The 19,841-nt window shown below is 40.1% G+C and overlaps 1 protein-coding gene across 2 annotated transcripts; it reads left to right on the top strand.

The window, feature by feature from the left end:
* Positions 1 to 14,662: 14,662 nt before the first annotated feature.
* On the top strand, positions 14,663 to 18,730 carry fam210ab (family with sequence similarity 210 member Ab). 2 transcript variants are annotated; one of them, XM_051406930.1, is made up of 5 exons: positions 14,665 to 14,826; positions 15,538 to 15,570; positions 16,525 to 16,997; positions 17,166 to 17,277; positions 17,520 to 18,730. In XM_051406930.1, exons 3-5 carry the CDS (start codon positions 16,576 to 16,578, stop codon positions 17,832 to 17,834), a joined length of 849 nt encoding a protein of 282 aa, XP_051262890.1. In that variant the 5' UTR covers positions 14,665 to 14,826; positions 15,538 to 15,570; positions 16,525 to 16,575; the 3' UTR covers positions 17,835 to 18,730. The 2 variants fall into 2 exon arrangements, with proteins under 2 accessions (XP_051262891.1, XP_051262890.1); XM_051406931.1 differs by lacking the exon at positions 15,538 to 15,570 and having other exon boundaries at positions 14,663 to 14,826.
* The last annotated feature ends 1,111 nt before the right edge of the window (positions 18,731 to 19,841 follow it).

The following is a 19,841-nucleotide window of genomic DNA, read 5'->3' as shown; positions in this document are numbered from 1 at the left end:
TTATGCTGCTATAGGCCTAGACTATGGGATTTCCCATGATGCACTGAGCTCCTCCCTTCCTCTCTCTTTCTGCACTCATTCATGTTCCATTTATGCATGTTACTAACTTCAGTTCTTCCCCGGAGTTCTTGTGCTTTCTCATCTCGCAGGTTCTTGTCGATCCTGGTGGAGCCTCCTGCCATGGTCCTGCTAGATTGCCGTTGCCAATACTGTTGTTGCTATGCACCTGTCTGTCTGTCTGTCTGTCTCTCTCTCTCTCTCTCTCTCTCTCTCTCTCTCTCTCTCTCTCTCACCCTCTCTCTCTCTCTCTCTCTCTCACCCCAACTGGTCGAGACAGACGACCACCCACCTAGAGCCGGAGGATCTGTCCTAGGTTTCTGCCTTTTAACAGGCAGTTTTTCCTTGCCCTTGTCGCCAAGTGCTTGCTCATGGTGGTACTGTTGGGTCTCTGTAAATAATGTTATAAAGAGTTCGGTCTAGACCTGCTCTATTTGAAAAGTGTCCTGAGATAACTTCTGTTATGAATTGGCGCTATACAAATAAAATTGAATTGAATTGAATTTAATTGAATTTCAGACTTCAGATAGATATTGCATTATGTGTCATTACTGACATTAGTTAGTTTGTAAACTTTATGATTATTCTGCTGCTGCAGTTAACACCTTTTAGCATTTACCATTACCCTTTGTTGTCACTTGTTGCCAGTTACTGCTGATCAGCAAAAGTTCTCGAGGTCCAGTTAGCCCTCCGTGTTTTTGGCAAGTTCTGCAGCCACCGTAGTTTCTCCTACACGCTTGGAAAGCCAGCGGTTCACTTGGTTGTAATCTGCAACTTCACTTCTAGACGCCACTACACAGTGGTCCTTCAAGGTTTGCCCAACACAGAACACAAGAACAGCTTTATAAAACAATTAGCTCATAGCTTCTGCTAGATAGAACTAAAGTGCCTCAGTATTGGCCATAAATAAAATATTATAACCTATATATAACTGCAGTGGGGAAAGATCTTACAACTTAGCACCAACATTTACCTTTTATGTTTGTATTTTTCTGTGACTGTCTTATTAGGTTATTTAATAATTCATAATTAATGTTGTTGCCCTTTCTTATTTTACTGACAAGCTTAAAAGAACAATGGTCCTCTTTGTATGTACTAGACTTGGTGGTGCATCAAATTTATGGTGTTGTTAATATGCTAGACATGGTTAGTAAGGCAATAATATAAACTGAGGCAGATCTGATTCATTTTACCTTAGGTTGCAATGTACTTGCCATTTATTAACAACATATATAATCACTTTTAGAAGTTTTAAAATAATCTGAGCAACAAGCGTTTCCCCTAAAACAGAGTTGTCCTGTACTCACCTAAATTCAAACACAGCAATGGGGTTTTTAAAGCCATGTTAACTTTAAACTGTACCTAAGCTAAGAACAGAGTAACAGCCTGTCATTGTGCATCACTTGAGCCCAGCATATAATTACTAAACCCTGCTCTGTTTCTTTTTTCAAAGAAACAAATTTATTATTTATTTAACATTTCCACAGTCTTTTCAACAATCACCAACTCTGATTTGGGCAAAAGAAACCTCTAATTCAAGGAGGTAGATGTGAAAATATTCACAAAAAGGCTCCACTGGCAGTGGCAACAGGGGCTAATCCTTGTGCCCATTACAGTATGTCCACTGAAAGTACTCTCAGTGCCTGACAACATTATAGAAAGAGGTAGACCTTTAGTTTAACCAGAAAACAGTCATAATATTGCTATTACCCACCACAAGACTCCATAGACAAAAACGAAAATTCATCATAAAACAGTCTTTGTTAGTCTTTCTACTGTTCCAACAATCACTGACTCTGGTTTGGTCAAAATAAATATATTTGTGTCTCAGCATGACAGGTGCAGTTTGCAGGAGCAATGGACTGAAAAAGTCTGAAATGATCAAAATAAGCTACTGGCTAGAGATAAGACACATAAACAAAGTCTGAATAGTAAAGTAGAAATAATACAGGTACTGCATCTTAGACAGAGCTTGGTGCCAATTTGGCATGCATAGCAGGAAAACCCTCAAAGTGAAACTTATTTTATCTATTGTGCAAGCTCCTGCTGTAATTAATAAGATACAACTCATGGTAAGTCAGAGACCACATGCTGTTATAGAGATGAATAAATTATGACATCTTCAATAAACAACGCAACAGAGGAGTGAGCCAGTTTCATAACTTGAAGCAGAAGAACAGAAAATATGTTTATTCACTAAATGGCTTTCATGCATAATGTCCCTTGTGAGACTAAATAGGAGCCAGAGCTGAAACAAAGAGGCATTGAGCCTTGTATTCACAGGACATTATGTTACACAGTGAAACACCTCATCTGTCTTCAGCTGACACGAGAAGCTAATAAACATGAAATGAAAACTATTCTCCCATGATGCTGAGCCGATTTCCAGGCATGAAAAACCAGCGATCACCCTCATATCACGAGGCTTTTGACTTTGTACATGCTTTCTTTAGGCTTGATTTACAGTGGCTTTAGAAAGTACCACACTTTATTGTGTTGTAGATTTAATTTTAAAAATGGATTAAACTGTTTTTGGAAAACTGAAATCTTTTCAATACACAAATGTTTAGGCTCAACAAAAAAAAATGTTGTATCATGAAAGGTTGCCATAATTAATTATCTATCTATCCATCTAATACTATGACTGACTTTATCTGGGTTTGAACATTGTAGGAAGCATTTGGGATAATGTAAGAACACACACAAAAAAAACCCCACATATTGTTTACAGAAATGTTATATAGTTCAAATAGTTTGAATGTGCAGAAAGAAGAACAAAATGGAGTCTTCACACTGGGAATCCCTAATAATCCAGTAAAGACACAAACTATTTAATCACAAAAGCTGTCCAACTGAATGCCTGCACTCTTTCTGGTTTCTCTTTTACCACTTAGAGACGGTTGCTTGTCTTTAGGATTTACTGACAGCTGGACACTGACAGTTAGGAAAACTAAGGGTCAGACCATACTGACTCTTAAGTAAGTGGCCTAACCCGCTGAACACTTCCCTGCCTGTTGTGCTGCCAAGATCCAGCACTGTGACTGAAAATATATTCTACATCTGAATGTAAAGTAAAAGCTGACCTTGTAGTTGCACAAATACATTTTTACTTTCACAATGGCTTAAAAGAGTATGTGTAATGTGAAAAAGGTTACGTGTGACTGCAGTTTCCCTCAGGTCTATGGCTCATTTTAACCTCTTTCAGCTTATTATCTCCGCCCGGTGTGTGTGTGTGTGTGTGTGTGTGTGTGTGTGTGTGTGTGTGTGTGTGTGTCTGTCTGTGTGTCTGTCCGCAGCAATTTTTTACTTTTGTGGTTGCAGTGTAAACACTACAATGTGTATGGAAATCAACTGTAACTCGTTTAATTCTTAACCGATTTTCATGAAATCTTGTTTGTTAGAAACTGAACAGGATACTGGTTACATGTTTGAATTAAATTTAGTTACTTTTAATTAAAAATCTAAATTTTAATTGAGAAGTATGGACATAGAGTCCTATTTATTGTTTCCTTTCTAAGTTTATACAGTTAGGCAAGTTGTAGCTGTCCATGGGTGTATCAGTACATTTTAAGGCATGTTTCAACCAATTTATGGGGGTTCTCTTCTCTTTCCTCCTTCTAAAACTCTGTTGAACGTTCAAAAACCAGCCACTGGATATTTGACAAGCTTAGTTGCAGCAACGCCACCGCCCGGTTTGGGTCGAGACAACTAGTTCGCACCTCTGCAACATAAAATTGTTTCATCTCATCGTCAATCTTTGGTTTGAACTGGGCTTTAAAGAAAACTGACACTATGCAAAAAAAAAAAAAACTTTATTAAAAACTTTTCACACAGGATGCACGGTAGCTCACCTGGTCGAGCATGCGCCCCATCTAGTGCACTCTTCTACTTTTTTCTTTTACTGACCCAACTTTAGCAGGCAAGCTTTGGTTTACACTCACAGCTCTCATCAGGGCCGTTTCCAGCTGCAGCAGGTAGCTGTTTTCAGTGAAAAGGCTCGGATAAACCCAGCACCAAACAGCAGACAAACATAGTTAGTCACTATCAGGTGGACAGAAACACGACTCCAGATAATGCTAACGTTGCTCTGTGTCTGCTTGGTAAATTGGCAATTGTTTTGTTGTTTTGATCAATCCTAGGCCATGATGCATCAAACGCCTATGATTCTTAGGCAACTTCGCTCTTAGTCTTAGGTTTCGTAAAATCGAATTAATGCAGCTAGTATAAAAATTCCAGATAACTGTTTACAACTTGATCTGTTTGTCACAAGTGAGAAGGAAACTAAATAAAATCAATTACTACATCAGAGAATACAGAAAAATAATATGAGTGTTTCTGATTACCACAATGGCAGCTTGTGTCTAGCTGCAGCACAGAAAATCTTGTTGATATAACATAGTGGTTACCAATAACTGAATAGCCTGAGGGCAGAAGCCTGGTGCCAAAGGAATTAAAGCAAACTGAACAAGGTTAACATTTCATTCACGCACTACTTGTGTGGTGCTGCAGAAAATGCCATGAACACATTTGAATTTTAAAGGTTCATATCAGCAAACCATCCTTCTCGACTGCTAAATGTAACCACTTTGCAGCAAAACCTGAGAGGCCCGCTGCAGTGTGTTTCAGAGAAGGTGTCAGACGCCCCACAGATTCATTTTGATCCCATTGTGCATCGCTGTCTGCATGCTGCTAACAGAACAACTCTGACAACAATATCACATCTGCACACAAAATACTGCCTCAAACTTGGTGAAGTAGTCTCTTTTTAGATTGTGCATCGCTCTATGAGTCCATCAGCCATCATCACTGAGGCCTGCTGACACCTCCAAGAAAATACCAATGGTGCACCAGCTTCCTTTTTAACCAGTGCTAGTTAGAAATAGCTGCTGCAGCTTAGTAACTGCAGGCTAAATTGGAAAAAGATCAAAAGTACAAACTGAAAAAGTGCAGTTATGGGAAACAAAATGTAGCAGAAGTTGTTTCCCCTTTCTTATACAAGCAACACTGCCCTAATGTGTTTGCTTTTATCCAGCAATTACCTTCCTGAAAATAAGGAGCTGGCTCTTAGCAGTGCCAACAGTCAGAGTGTGCTTCACTGGCTACTGATCCCAAAGCTGAAGATGTGGTACCGCAAATGGATGCTAGATGTATGGCCCCCTACAATCTCTCTCTGTATATCCATCTCTCGATCTATCCATTTTCTACCACTTATTTGAGTCTGGGTCACAGTGGCAGCAGGCTAAGTAAAGTAGCCCAGAGTGAACCCAACTATGTTCTCCAGCTCTTCCTGCAGGATACCGAGGCATTCATTGGGATTTTATATGCAGGATATGTCAATTATATAGGTATATATAATCCCTCCAGCGAGCTTTATGTCTACCCTGGGCTCTCCTCCCATCCAGGAGGCATCCTAATCAGATGCCAAAACTACCTCAACTGACAGCTGTTCTACGCCAGCCATTAAGACTTGACAAAACTCCTCCTGAGCCACTGAAGACAATAAACTGTTCTTGCAGACTGACTACTTAACTGACTTTTGTATGTAAAATGGATTCATTTCCCCTTTAGGATGTAGAACTTCTGCAGGAGAATTATCACCCAACTTCTCCTTTAGGCTTTTTAGCGTCTTTCAGTTTATTGTTTTGGTTTTGTGGCCTGAAATTTTACTGTTTTGGTTTAATCATTCTCAAGTGGTTTTCAGCCATAGCAGGCATTTGTTTGCAATACAAAAAGCTCAGATAACTCACTGTCCTGCACCAGACAGAACAGCAAAAAGATAAAGTTAGAGACTGGCTGGTGAATATTTAGTGGCTAAAGAGCCATGTGAAGATTAAACAGAGCTAAAAGTTAATACTTAATTTATCATCAGATGAACAGAATAGTACCACAATTTCAAATGAATGATAATGCTGCTCTGTGTCTGCTGGATGGAGAAGGAAATCGAGAACCAAATTGTCCGATCTATCGGAATTGCATGCCTCCGATGCCTGACAGTTGCCCATTGCAAAACCATGACATCAAACTCTCTACTGGAAACTTAAGATGGAGTCATGACAAGGTGAGAGGAAGAAAGTAAAGAAAGTAAAAATGTAAACAGTGCTCGTTGTAATGTCTGTAAAATGATCATTTAAGTAAGGACATCAGTAATATGCTGAAACATCATGGGCTTTTTCCACACAGATAATTGTGCAGGAATCAGTAAGGGACTTGATAAAGAATCGGACCAATAAGCAGAATCGATAATGGCATCGGTATCAATAAAATCTTATCAATTTCCAATCCCTATGGCTAAATGCGCCAATAGGCAAGTATTTGCCATTACAACTTTATAAGGTGATGATATGTCTTTACAGCTTCTTGTGCTGCCCCCAAGTGATCAAAGAAGTCAGTTACTTCTTTATATAGTGACTACTAAAGGGATGAACACCATTTTCCAAATGATATAACACTTGTTCAGATGGGTCATTATGGTGACTGCGAAGGCCATAACAAGGATTATGACATCAATTTCACACTCATCAAACCATTCAGTGACCTCTCGTGGGCTGCAGACGAGGGCATTGTAGAAAGAAAGAAAAATATGTTCTCTCTCAGAACAATGATTATCATTGTCTGCCTGGATATAGCATCTGTACAAGCACTTTGAATACAAAGCCTAAATCAGCATAAAGGTGCATAACATGGCACATCAACAGTTTTCTCTGTAGAGCTTTAATCGAAAGGTTGACAGAATTTGTCTTTCATGTCTTATTCCAGATTTCTGCACACATACTGTGGGCATCTGGCCAGCAGTCCAATCGCTGATTTCTTCTATTACTGCCAACTCTGCACCTCAACCCTACCTCATCCCATCTATCACTTCCACCCCATTTGGTCTAAAGGATTCGCCATGGCAACTCTCCAGTTGCAAGATTCAGCACTACAGCACAACACATATAGATTTTTTCTGCTTGTGATTATATCAGAAAACAGCTCTAGTCCACTTAAAATGGCATGAGAATGGGGAGCATTTGCAGAGTACATTTTGCTCCCTGAAAATTCCCTGCACAATTCTGGTCATTTACAGTTTGTTGTATGTGCGTAGGGATATAGGCAAACACTATCAAGCCGCTGTACCATAAAGACTGATGCAGTGCTGCTGAGATGCTTGTTCTTCTGGCATGTTCTTCCATCTCTGTAGAGGACTTCCAAAGCCCTCTTAGAGTGACCGTTTATCAAGTTTTATCCACTAGAAGGGCACCCTGGAGGACATTCATCACATTTTCTCCTCTGGAACACTAGAGAGAACTTTATGGTGTTTTGTCCACTGGAAGGGCACCCTATAGGGTAGGGGCCGCCAGTCCTGATATTTTTAAGAGTGACAAAGGCAATCAGATATTCAGGATATAGCTAATTATTTGTGGGAGGTTCATAGACAAATTAATGATTAGAAATTAAACATTCCTCTACCTTGCTCACTTGAGATATATATATTACAGCAGGCGCATTTATCAGCTCCTGACTCGCCTTGTGCAAGATTGTTTTCCTAAGGTTCAAAAAGCACCTGAATCATGGCTGGTTTCAGTTCCAGGCGGTAATACAAGCTTTCCCAAAGTATCCAGATGCCTCTTGTCCTGACTGTAAGGATACAGATAGGCACGTCTTATTGCAGTTATTAACTTCACTTCTCATGTTACTAACTTCACTTCTTCACATCTTGTGCTTTCTCGTCTCGCAGGTTCTCATGGATCCTGGTGGAGCCTCCTGCCATGGTCCTGCTTGACTGCCATTGCTAATATCACTGATATTATTGTTATTATTATTATTGTTATTATTATTATTAATATTATTATTACTACAGTTACTATTATTACTATTGTCACTGCTCATTGTCCCCCATCGTTGTTGTCATCGTCGTCGTCATCGTCTTCTTCATGTTCATCATCATCAGTCACTACTATTAGTGTTGTTGTTGCTACTATTGTTGCTGTGTACCTGTCTGTCTGTCTGTCTGTCTGTCTGTCTCTCTCTCTCTCTCTCTCTCTCACCCCAACTGGTCGAGACAGACGACCACCCACCTAGAGCCGAAGGATCTGTCCTAGGTTTCTGCCTCTTAAAAGGCAGTTTTTCCTTGTCCCCGTTGCCAAGTGCTTGCTCATGGTGGTACTGTTGGGTCTCTGTAAATAATGTTATAAGGAGTTCGGTCTAGACATGCTCTATTTGAAAAGTGTCCTGAGATAACTTTTGTTTTGGCGTTATACAAATAAAATTGAATTGAATTTAATTGAAATTGCATAAAACATGCTATCATCCCTACCATACTGTACCTTGATTAAATTCCATTTTCATACATGTACTTACATGAATATAGAAATGATCCCCTGTACACTCTTTTCTGCTCTCAATGCCAGAGGATAATGAGCTTGATTCCTTAGAGAGATAAAAAGAGAGGTAAATTTAATGTTTCAGGCTTTGGCGGAGTACAAAGGCAGACAGAAAACAATGCCTGTGGTTTCTGAATTCTGCTTTAAAAACCTTTCAAGGGGCTCAGAATAAGATTCCAGTTCTGGGAGAATGTAAAATGATTACAGTGTGTAGAAGGAATAAAAGTCTCAAGGATATAGTCCACACCGCTGTCAAACCAGACAAAAAGTCTGTACTTGAAAATCAGTGATTTGTGAGGTGGGTGTATTTACAGAATCAATATTCTGACAAGGAACTCGTATCTTGCAATCATTTTCATTATACACTACAAACATTGGGCTGTGCTATTCAGCACCTCTTTATAAAATGTATAAAGAAGAAACCTGCAATACCCTACAGACTAGAATGTTTCAACACATGTACCATCTACATAAAGATGATAAACCTACAGCTTTGTACAGTCATTTTAAAGAACATGGAATAGACTGTCGTATTTATGTTAGAGAGTGACATGAAATGGACGATAACTCATTGTCAAAGTAAAGAGAGAACATGGATAGGCACTCTGCAAACAATGGGACTTAATGAAAAGTTTTTAAATCTATTATACCCAGAGTGGGTTTGTTGGTGTGGGGTATTTGCAGTCCTTTAATGCCACACACACACACACACACACACACACACACACACACACACACACACACACACACACACACACACACACACACACACACACACAGCTTTGTTTGCTTGTGGAAATACACCTGTTGAAAGTTGATTTGAGTGTGGACTATTTGTTTTGCAGTGTTTGCTTCCGGTATTGCTCATTTCATTGTAAATTGCTAGTGGCTTATGGTTTTGTAGGGTTTGACTGAATTATTTTTGTTCTATTTTATAAATTGTATTTGTCAGACGTGACTCTGATTGGCACCCCTCTTTGATGTCAAAACCTGCCAAAGGGTTAAATCTAATCCACTACTTTAGTATTTTTATGTAGAAATTAACATGCTTTTCATTAGGAGGGCTTCTTTCCCTCACCTCACTTATTCTTATTCTTTATTTGAGGATTTCTAAGGTCTTTGACTTTAAAGGACCAGTGTGTAGGATTTAGTGGCATCTAGTGGTGTAACTAACTGAACACCGCTCAAGTCTGTATTTGACAATCTGGGAATGAGAACATGCTGTGAGATGTGTAGGAGAAACCACTGTGAAACTCACAAAAAAACTTAAAAGGCTCTATCTTGAGTCAGTGTTTGGTTTACACTAACGTCCACATTTTAAGGAGTGGTGTATTATATGTTTGCACGTTATATTATTTATATTATTGTGTAGTATTTCTTTGATGTTCTTGCTATTTGAATAGATAATAATTGATGGTTCCACTCTCGTCTGAATTTTAGTGGTAGAAATGAACTGTCAGATTTAATGTGTTCTTGTTTGGCCTGTGTTTTGACCTGTTTTAGGGCTATATTCTTTAATATTATTAAGTTATTTTAACAAGCCAATGGTAGCTCCACCAACCTTTAATTTTAAGTGGAGTGAATCCATATTGGATTATCTCTTCTAGGTCTCATCATTGACCATATATACCCATACCTAACAGTCTGGAGCCCTTTCAGATTTCTTTAAATCATTAGTGGTCTCCCAGATTATTTAACTGAACTTTAACACTATCCTTATACTGTAAGGCTGACCTCTTTGGAATCAGGAATGACTAGTGGTTATTGATGTAATTCATAGACCTCTTTAATCGTAAACCTTTTGGAGACCTAAATGATTAGTTGTTATTGGTCTAATTCTAATTGGCTTGTGACCTTTCCTAACGTTACCTCAGTGGTTACTGGCCTCAGTCGGACTCTAATCCTCAGTTTAACTTTAAATGTTGTTTATCTTTTTATCTCATGCATCCTCTTTTTATTTAGGTTTCAATATATTTGGGAACTGTTCCCTAAACAAAGAAATATTAAACTATCATCTATATTAAGACCTATGCCAGTACAACTTCATGATTCTTTGAGTTATGATTATAGTCTCCTAACCTAACGGTATACTGGGGTGCATGGACAGCCCTTGGCAGCCCACTCTAGGCCCCGTGGTTCCAAACTTCTTTTATTTAACAGTTATGGAGGCCACTGAGCCCCTGGGAACACTTAAAGCTTTAAAAATATTTTATACCACCCATGTTGTGATCTATGCCTCTCCAATGTTTGATTACAGGGGTCTACAGGGAGTTTTTATTTATGGTTTTTATTCTGACATGCAGTGTAAATTGTGAGAACTTATACACAGGTATGTGCCTTTCTTTTTCTCCCTTTGAAAATACTTTATTGCAATGTTTCCTTCCAAAATAAGTGATAGGGTATGGTAGAGGAAAGGCCATTAGGATTGTGAATAAGGAGACAGTGCATCTTTACTGCAAGATCTGGGCTAGAATTAAGTAATATAATATTTTTATGGATTCTATCATTGGAGTACATCTTATTCCATTTTTTGTCTACTTCTGTTAATATTTAAGTTTTCAGTTGTTCAATTTACTTGTGGTGGATTTGTGCCTTTCTTAACAATGTCCAATCGCTATAATTTGCCACATGTGGACTCCAATCAAGTTCTAGACATCTCACAGATAAATGATAAACAGGATGCACCTGACCACAGTTAAGAGTTCCATAGCAAGGGGTCTGAATACTTCAGTAAATGAGAGATTTCATTACTTTATGATTTATAATAATTGTGCAAAGAATCATGGGTTACTGAGTGTAGACTCATTGGCAATTGTATCCATTTAAAGTTAAATCCACAGCACAATGAAGTGCTCAAAAAGTGAATGGGGTCTGAATACTGTCTAAAGTCAATAAAATGTATACGTATGGCGTCCATAAAACAGAAAAAGGCAGTCATCGTTATATCACGAGGTGCTTGGATTTTATAGGAGCTTTATAGAATGGCTTTTGTGTTTCACATCTAATACGCCTGCCAAGGATTTTCCAGTTCGTTACAAAATAAAACAGGCTTTGTGGTTCTGAAGGTCTTCCTGGGAATGCACAGTATATGGCTGTGACAAGGCTGTCTTAAGTTTGCTGCTCTAATTGTGTAATTGTTGCACATTGTACTAGGCTACTTTCTGCTTGCAGGCTAATGCACAATACATGATTTGTACTCCTCGTGACAATATACAGTATATATTTGTTATATGTGTGTATGAAGATGAACAGAAAGAATTTGTCTGCTCATTTTAATAGCAATGACACATGCTTGTTCCATGTAAAAAATCCCTACGGCCTCTTCAATGGCTTAAAGGTCCAGTATATAAGATTTAGGAGGATCTATAGGCAGAAATGCAATATGATATTCATAGGTATATTTTCATTCTTGTACAATCTCCTGAAAATAAAGATTGCTGTGTTTTTGTTACCTTAGAACAGGGGTCAGCAACTATTTTTGGCCAGAAAAGAAAAGAAAGTCTGTCTGGAGCCGCAAATCATGTTTGAGCCATATAATGCTAATTTCTCACTGCAGATGAAGCATATGGCTAAGCCAGCAGCATTGGAGGTGAAAGCAAAATAACCTCTCCACACACTAATAAATTCTCTGTTTTCTTTTAATATATGTATACATAATTTTGGGGGGCTGGGGGGCGTCACACACAGCAAAGGGCCACAGGTCGGAGTCAAACCCAAGCTAGAGAGACCCAAGACTAGTAGCCACAGCTATTAAGGTCTGACAAAATATAAAGGAAAAGGCTCCAGGCGAGGACATAACGTATAACACAGTTTAGTTGATGAAATGTAAAAAAAAAAAAAGAAAAAGAAAAAAGAATCACTCTAGGCCAACATCAATGATAAATGAAAATGACCATTAATCCCTTCCATATATTTTTAGGTCAAAGTCACTGGAGAGGAGCTAAAGACCCGCCCAGCTCCTACCCCTGCCTTAGAATGAGCTGTTTTTATCTACAGTAGAAGCCAGTCTTCTTATACAGAGTCCACAATGTTGAAGTCATGTTTCTACAGTAGCCCAGAATGGACAGACCAAACACTGACTCTAAATAGGGCAATTTGCAGGTTTTGCAATGATCGCAGTTTCCTCTACACGCTTGGTTGAGTCCTTTAAACCTGCAGGCAGCAACACTACAATATATTATCACCTTATAATGTTGATATGGTAAACTTGTTAGCAGACGCTTAGACATGTAACTACATTAGTATTTATTTGGAGACATGTTTCTGTCTCCAGTTTTAGTTTTTGCTTCGATCTCCACTAACTAAGAAAATGATCTGTCTCTTTAGCTGCTGAATGCTCCGCTATGCTCAGCAGCTATCACTAACTTGTCTGTCCGTCTGTCTGTTTGGCATTGGGCAGGTAGCTGCTGCTGCTGCAGCTGGAAATGACACTGATGATTGCAGTGAGAGCGAACCCAAACTATGAGGTTTGGGTTCAGCTTTAAATGTGTCAGACAAAGAGAGAAATACTTTGTAGACTCTGTTTAGTGTTTAACAAAGGATTTCAGAAACTCTTTCATTACTGCCCCAGGAGTCCCTGGTGTTTATGGGATGACTCATCCTCCTGCCAGCCCACGCAGCAGACATCTGTAACACAGAATTGATCTGACTGTCCCCTGGTTAGCCTGTCAATAGATCAAGGGTGAGCAGTGCTGGTGCTGAATCCCAGGTGTGCTCGAGGCTCAATCACAGATTACTACTCGTACAAATAAGCAGAAACACAGAACGAAAATGACTGCGCAGAGAGTCAGGAAGGCTTCAACTGGGTGACTCTAACCCCTGTCAACAAGCGTGTGCTGTTCTGAGTATTAATGGTCATGATCCTGAATCCTAATCAGCTTCAGAGATGCTTCAGCCCCACACTTATCACAGGTTGTAATTTACAACAAAGCTGGAACCCCGGCATAAACATACTCATAGTTATTATTAAAAATAGATTTTTAGACTGAAATGTAACATTGACCTAACTGGAAAATGTATTGTCAGTCGTATATTTAAAATAGAGACATACTTTGTGGTTAGCAACTTTAAAAAAAAACAAGAAAATACTATTTTTCTATCACTGTGTGTGGGCATTGGGCAGAAAAATAAGATCTAGCTCGAAGAATGTGAGCAGACCGCCCTCTGCTGATGGAGCTCATGCACTGCACATTATGAGGGCTCATGGTGGTATGCGCCAAGTGCCCCGTTTGCTTATGTATGGGGGTCTTATGCAGTAGCGGTTTTGGGCATGGGCGAAGCGGGCAGAAAGATTTTGTTCATGACACATGGGGGCGGCACGACGAGCGGTTTTCTATTATCTATCTGTTCTATCATATCACTGTGTTGGGAATTGGCAAATGGACGTCCCCTTCAGCTGCAAGCGCTCCTGCTTGCTGAGAAGGTGCCGTGAACAGAAGCTGTGTGAGAAGGGGAAGGGGGGGGCGGGGGGACAGTTCACCTCTGGGTCTCCCTATACTAATGGAACGGACAAAGGGGGGAACGGGGGATCCACTGTTAATCAGTCACACCTCGACTTTCTTCCAAATAACGCACATTTCATTCAGAATATAATAAATACAGGCCTATAGTTCATGCACATTTTTGTTTTTCTGAATTGTGTGAAATGGCTAAAAATAGGAAATACAAAACGATTATGTGGTCACCAAGGTTCTCTAAGTTCTGATAACTTCTTGTTGGAGGTGGAGATGTGTGCACCTTAAAAAGTCTGTTTCCTGTTCCAAGTGCAGTAGTTAAATCCAGTTGTTCTGATGAAGGATTTGTGCAATCGAGAAATATAATTCTCTGCTTCACTTATGTTGTTATAATAAAACTTAACAGTTTGTGCAGAATTTTGTGTTCTCGCCCAGGGTGTCATTCAAGATAGAACCGCCACTGGTCTTATGAATGGTGTTACTGCAAATTAAAGGCAGTGTGGTTTTAGGAACGTTTTTTACATGGAGGACAGGCTATGAGCATAACTGTCCCCTCTTTTGTGTAATTGAGTAAAACCGGCAGTTCAATTTAAATGTAAAACTTAAAATAAAATAGTCCTTTGTCCAATGTAGAGTCACATTTGAAGGTCGTCAGAGCCACAGTGCTACAGAGAGTGAAAACAAACCACTCTGTCCAAGAAGTTTACTTTGCTAGGCACGCTGGGTAATGTATTTCTTGCGCGTCTGGGAGCGTTTTGCAACCGGGTGAATGAGAACTACATTTCCCTTGGCTCTCCGCGCGGTTGGGTTTACATGCTGCTCTCCACGCAGTCCGTCCGTGCTGCTACAGCGATAAATGTGCTCCTTCAACGAGACATAGCCCGGGCACAGTCGCATGGCCCTCGGGATTAACGGGTGCCGTTGTGTCCTGACCTCAGCACGTAACTTCCAACGTAAGTACGGCCTGCTTTCTCTGCTCTGCTTCAGTTCGTTTTACTCACACAGTGACAGTGACAACTTATTTTCTTGTCTGTGAGGGTTAGCGGTGCAGCTAGCTAGCTAGCAGCCGACTAGCAGCCGACTAGCTAACGTCAGGCGTCAGAAGTTGGCAGCAGTTCGGAGTCTGGCCTTAACTAGTCCGTCTGCCAGTCAGTGTCTGAAGCAGACCCAATGTCCCTTTTAATAAGATAAAATCCTCTTTACTTCTCCTCCCGCCGGACAGTGCTTAACAACCCCTCTAAAAGCTGCCTGCTCCTTGTCCTCCAGACAAAACTGCCCAATGTCAACTAGCCTAAAATAGTGCCTGCGTAAAGCGCTCAGGAATTTAGCGTCAGACTTCCGGTTGGAACTTCTAAAATAAGTCGTAACAAATTCCCACAGTCTGTTTTTCCTACAGTACATATGAGGGCTTTTATTTTGAAGGTAAGTGTTCTGACTTCCTGACTTATTCTAGTGATTTCACGCTGCCCCTGCAGTTGTTGTTGGCTAGCTGCTAGCGGGTTCGCCAGAAGTTTTGTAACGTAACAGTAACGTTAAACCTGCCCTGTGTTTGAGTAACAGCCTGTGGACGCTAGCTGTCTTTTAAAACGTTGCTAATGAGAAAAATGAGGAACATTCTTGAACTTTCTGCGTGAAACTCACGCACTCGTTTGTTTTCGCTGCAGGTGCTGCATTTATGATTGTGCAATCATAACAAGGTATGTTCAGGACCTTTAATCTGTCATATAACCTGTGTGGTCAGTGAATGCAACAGAGATAACATTATACTAAGCAGGAAGGAATGTAGCTCATGGTGAGTTTGCTCAGGAAACTGTTAAAGATGACAGCTGGCTCGCTAGTATCTGCAGCATCATATACATGGCTGTAAGGGGAGGGGGTCTAAGGTGGTACTGGCTTCCACATTGTCAGCAAAGTAACGTCACTTTTGGAATAAGGGGGGAAAAAACCACTGAAATACGTTCAGTAAACATTACATGAATATAATGTCAACAGCAGGGGGAGACAATAGTTCATGAACGCTGGTCACAGTAAGCCATGTTTGTCTTCACAGCCTCAATTTGAACTTGAACTTGGAGTGTGTGCATGTCAGCACATTCAGTGTGTCACCCACCTAACACTGTGATTTAGACAAACACAAGAGACTGCAGTATTTCAAATGTAGTGATGTAATGTAATCCTCATCTAGAGGATTTAATGTTCATTGTCTAACAAGAGAAATGGATCATCTGAAATGTATCCAAGTTATGTAGGAAAGATACATCTCAATATATATTTGGGTGCTATGGACAGGATATTGTGGCACATTTGGGCTCCTCATGTAAAGAGTTAGTCTTTGTTTTGGTTTTCCAAAAACGCCCATTTGGTCTAGTTTCTCACCTTAATCAGTCAGAGTAAATCAAAAGCAATAATAAAGCTTTAACGATTAGTCAATTAATTGATTAGTGTAGCCACAGAAAATCAATTGGCAACTATTAGATAATCGGCTAATCATTCAGGTCATGTTTTATGCAAAAATGCCCCAAAATTGTTTCGTGAATGTCCGTATTGATGATGATGATAAATTACATATTTCACAATGGCTAGTTGCCACACTAAACAAGAATATAATCATTAATCAGTGTCTATTTTTATTTTTTTTGCTCTCTTCCTAGTCTGTGGTTACAGGTCACAGCAGCAGACCGGAGGAGAGAAAGGAGAAGAAGATGATAATGCAGCGCATCCTTAGTCACAGCACACTGCGGCGGGTGGCAGCAGTGCGCCCGTTGCTGGTGGGCGTCACCATCCCTGAGCCACCAGTAGTATTTTGTTGCTGTGTCCTCCGCCTGTCGCTGCCACCACCCACAGGCCGGCGCTGGCTGTCGACCTCAGCCTCCAGCAAGGTAGCACATCAGCCAAAACACCAGCCGCAGGAGGAGCCGCAGTCCAGCTCCGCACCTAAAACTCAGGAGGTCCAGAAAGGGGAAGCTGGGCCTGATGCTATAGAAGTGGACCCCCTGCAGGACAAGTCCATCGGTCTGGTCCAGAGGTTTAAGAGGACCTTCAAACAGTATGGGAAGGTTATGATCCCTCTACATCTGGTGACGTCCTCCATTTGGTTTGGAACCTTCTATTATGCTGCTATGAAGTGAGTCTTGTGTTCTAAGTTTACGGCACTGCAGTTGATCCCCATTGTAGTCCAGTTGACATTTGTTTGATTTATTATGTCTTTGATAATTCAAAATATGCATCAATATACGTTTATGGAAACACAACAAATGTTAAAATGTCCCTCTTCATGTGTTCCTTCCCTCAGAGGTGTGAATGTAGTGCCATTCCTGGAGATGATTGGTTTCCCAGAGTCACTAGTTGGCCTTTTGAGAGACTCCTCCAGTGGCTACGCTCTGACTGCGTACGCCATGTACAAGGTAATTTCATCCAGGATCCTCTGGGTGTTTATTGACTTAACAGTATTGCTCATTGATCAGCATCAAAACATTGAATAAAACATTCACACTGTCAAATTTCTTGACCTCTCACACAACTTGTATGTGTGTGTCCCATTTCCTCCGTCAGTGCAGACACAGAATATCTAGTGAAGTGATTTAAGAGTGATGGATTCATTTACCTCTGCTGACCAGCCAGTGTGTTTTTCTGTGTTTTCCTACAGATTGCCACCCCCGCTAGATACACAGTGACTCTGGGCGGCACGTCACTATCTGTTCAGTATCTCCGCAAGCACGGCTACTTATCCACGCCACCACCCGTTAAAGAATACTTTCAGGACAAAATGGAAGAGACAAAGGAGAAACTGACAGAAAAGATGGAGGAGACGAAGGAGAAATTTTCGGAGAAAATGGAGGAAACTAAAGAACGTCTCTCTGAGAAAATGGAGGAGACTAAGGACAAGCTTTCTGAGAAACTGCAGGAAACCAAAGACAGAGTCTCGGAGGGAAAAGCGTTTTTTAGAAAGAAAAACGAATAGCACATTTACATAGCACATTTACAGTCGGCACCGCTGAATAAATCCTTTTTTGATCTTGATAAGTAGTCAGTGAGTGTGGGGACTGTTGGGAAAGAAAAGAGAGACATTGTACTAGCCTTGTCCTGAAGTTCACCTCACACATTTCAAATATCACCTGTTGTCTATTTAAGTGTCAAATTCAGTCCCTAATTGTCCAACTGTGCCACGGTGCACCGTAAGTATAGACTAGACATCAGCTTAGCTGACTCCTGGCAGTGCTACATCCTGGCTGAGTCATCTCAGACTGGATTTACACAGGCTCAAGTGATCTGGACCTTAACTCTTGGTTGGCTGTAAGTTGCCTGTTTTAAAGAGAAGCTTTGAAGTCTGGCCTTTCAAAGGGATTTTGAAAAATCAATGTGCCTGTGTAAAACCAGCATCCATTAAAGATGTATGGGAGAAAGCAGTGCTAATCTTTGTGGTTGTTAGGAAAATAAAACTTGAAGCTCATGGTTACCTGTGTGTACTAGTCCATCAAAGCCTTTCTGAAGGCTGGGTGTCACCTTGTGTCTTTTCCAATGTAATGAGAAAGAAATTAAGTTTTTCTAATGAATTTCTATCCAAATAGCCCAAGCTAATATATTCCATTATTGTACCACTGTATTGACTCAAAGTTGTGTATAAAATGACCAAGTCAGATGATTGTGTGAAAGCTGTTCTTGAAGCAGTTTGGGTACGTATCAGTTTACATTTGATCATACATGTAAACATGCAGTGGGTACAACTGTCTGATCAGTAGTAACACACGGGCAGTGTGCCGCGTGAAATGTTGGGTGCTTTGGTAAATGGATGTGTTTTTGTCAAACAGATGTGTGGTTAAAACCACAATGGAATAAAGCGAAATGCTAATCATTCAAGTTTGCTGCATTTACAGGCTGTGTGAGACTACAACCAGTGAAAGGAAGACCTCCTGTGTTTGTACTTAGTGAGACTGTCATTTTTGTGTTCAACTTAAAAAAAAAAAAGTTTCATTCATAACCAATGTTAAACAGTCTTACTCGTGTACACACTTGAGGTTTTCCTGCTACTGCCTGACTTTGTCTGATATAACCAGAAGCTTATGGTGGCTAATGTTAGTATGTTAAAGGTAGATATTGTTATGTAATCAACATAAATTCAGACTTTATCACTTTTTGTGCTACTGTTGCACTACGTTTTAAAATGTACATAAATGTAAATGCTCCCTTTGTGAGGATAGTGGTTGCTGTTTAGCAAAAGGTACATAGCCAACTCTGAATCACCAGCAAAACAAAAACCAAGAGGCGTCCTAGACTTTCAGGCCTTACAGATTGAACCTTTAATACAGCTGTGGAAGTAAAAGTAGCAATAAACCCAAACATGTATTCCTGCATTGAATAACTTTCACAAGTACTGTGAGTGCTTATTATTAGCATAATTAAGTATGCTAAGTAAGTAAGCATTAAGTATTATTAGCCAAATACACAGTAATTAGTATTTGTGTATGAACAATGGGCCAGCTGATGACAAGTGACATAAAAGTGGTGTTAGTGACAAACAGACTGGAAATTAAAACCAGAGTCTGCACTGCAGCTGCACAGAGCATCAGTGTTTTAGTGTACAACGTGTGGAAAGCCCACTGTACACTACCTGCTCAACACCAAACCGCAGCTGGGTGTGGGAGTTTTTAGTTTGTTGTAGACTTCTGCCCCCAAGTGGTCACAAAACATCACTGCAGCTTGAAAGTATCAAGTGAAAAGTTCAGAAACAGTCCCTGTGAATGGTTCATCAGTAAATCATTAAAAACAAAGTATTATACACTATTAGAACTACTACTGCTCAGGAATATATAAAATAGTTACAATAGCCTTGATGAGCTGTAACAGTTAAATGCTACTCATACATTAATGGATCAGAATTAATAATTCAATTCTATAAACTGATCATATCCTGGACATAGATGCTATGGGCCCCTTGGTCCTGACCTCTGTGCCTGCTAGGTCAGTTCTA

The sequence above is a fragment of the Dicentrarchus labrax genome, unplaced genomic scaffold (genome assembly GCF_905237075.1).
Source record: "Dicentrarchus labrax unplaced genomic scaffold, dlabrax2021, whole genome shotgun sequence".
NCBI lineage: Eukaryota > Metazoa > Chordata > Actinopteri > Moronidae > Dicentrarchus > Dicentrarchus labrax.
The sequence above is the reverse complement of the archived record's forward strand: the minus strand, read 5'-3'. Positions and strand labels throughout refer to the sequence as shown.

Excerpts from the sequence above, each read along its gene's own strand:
- fam210ab (XM_051406931.1), top strand. The coding sequence starts at position 16,576 with ATGATAATGCAGCGCATCCTTAGTCACAGCACACTGCGGCGGGTGGCA. Across the intron at positions 16,998-17,165 it reads TTCTATTATGCTGCTATGAA|AGGTGTGAATGTAGTGCCAT; the intron begins GTGAGTCTTGTG and ends TCCTTCCCTCAG. Across the intron at positions 17,278-17,519 it reads CTGCGTACGCCATGTACAAG|ATTGCCACCCCCGCTAGATA; the intron begins GTAATTTCATCC and ends GTTTTCCTACAG.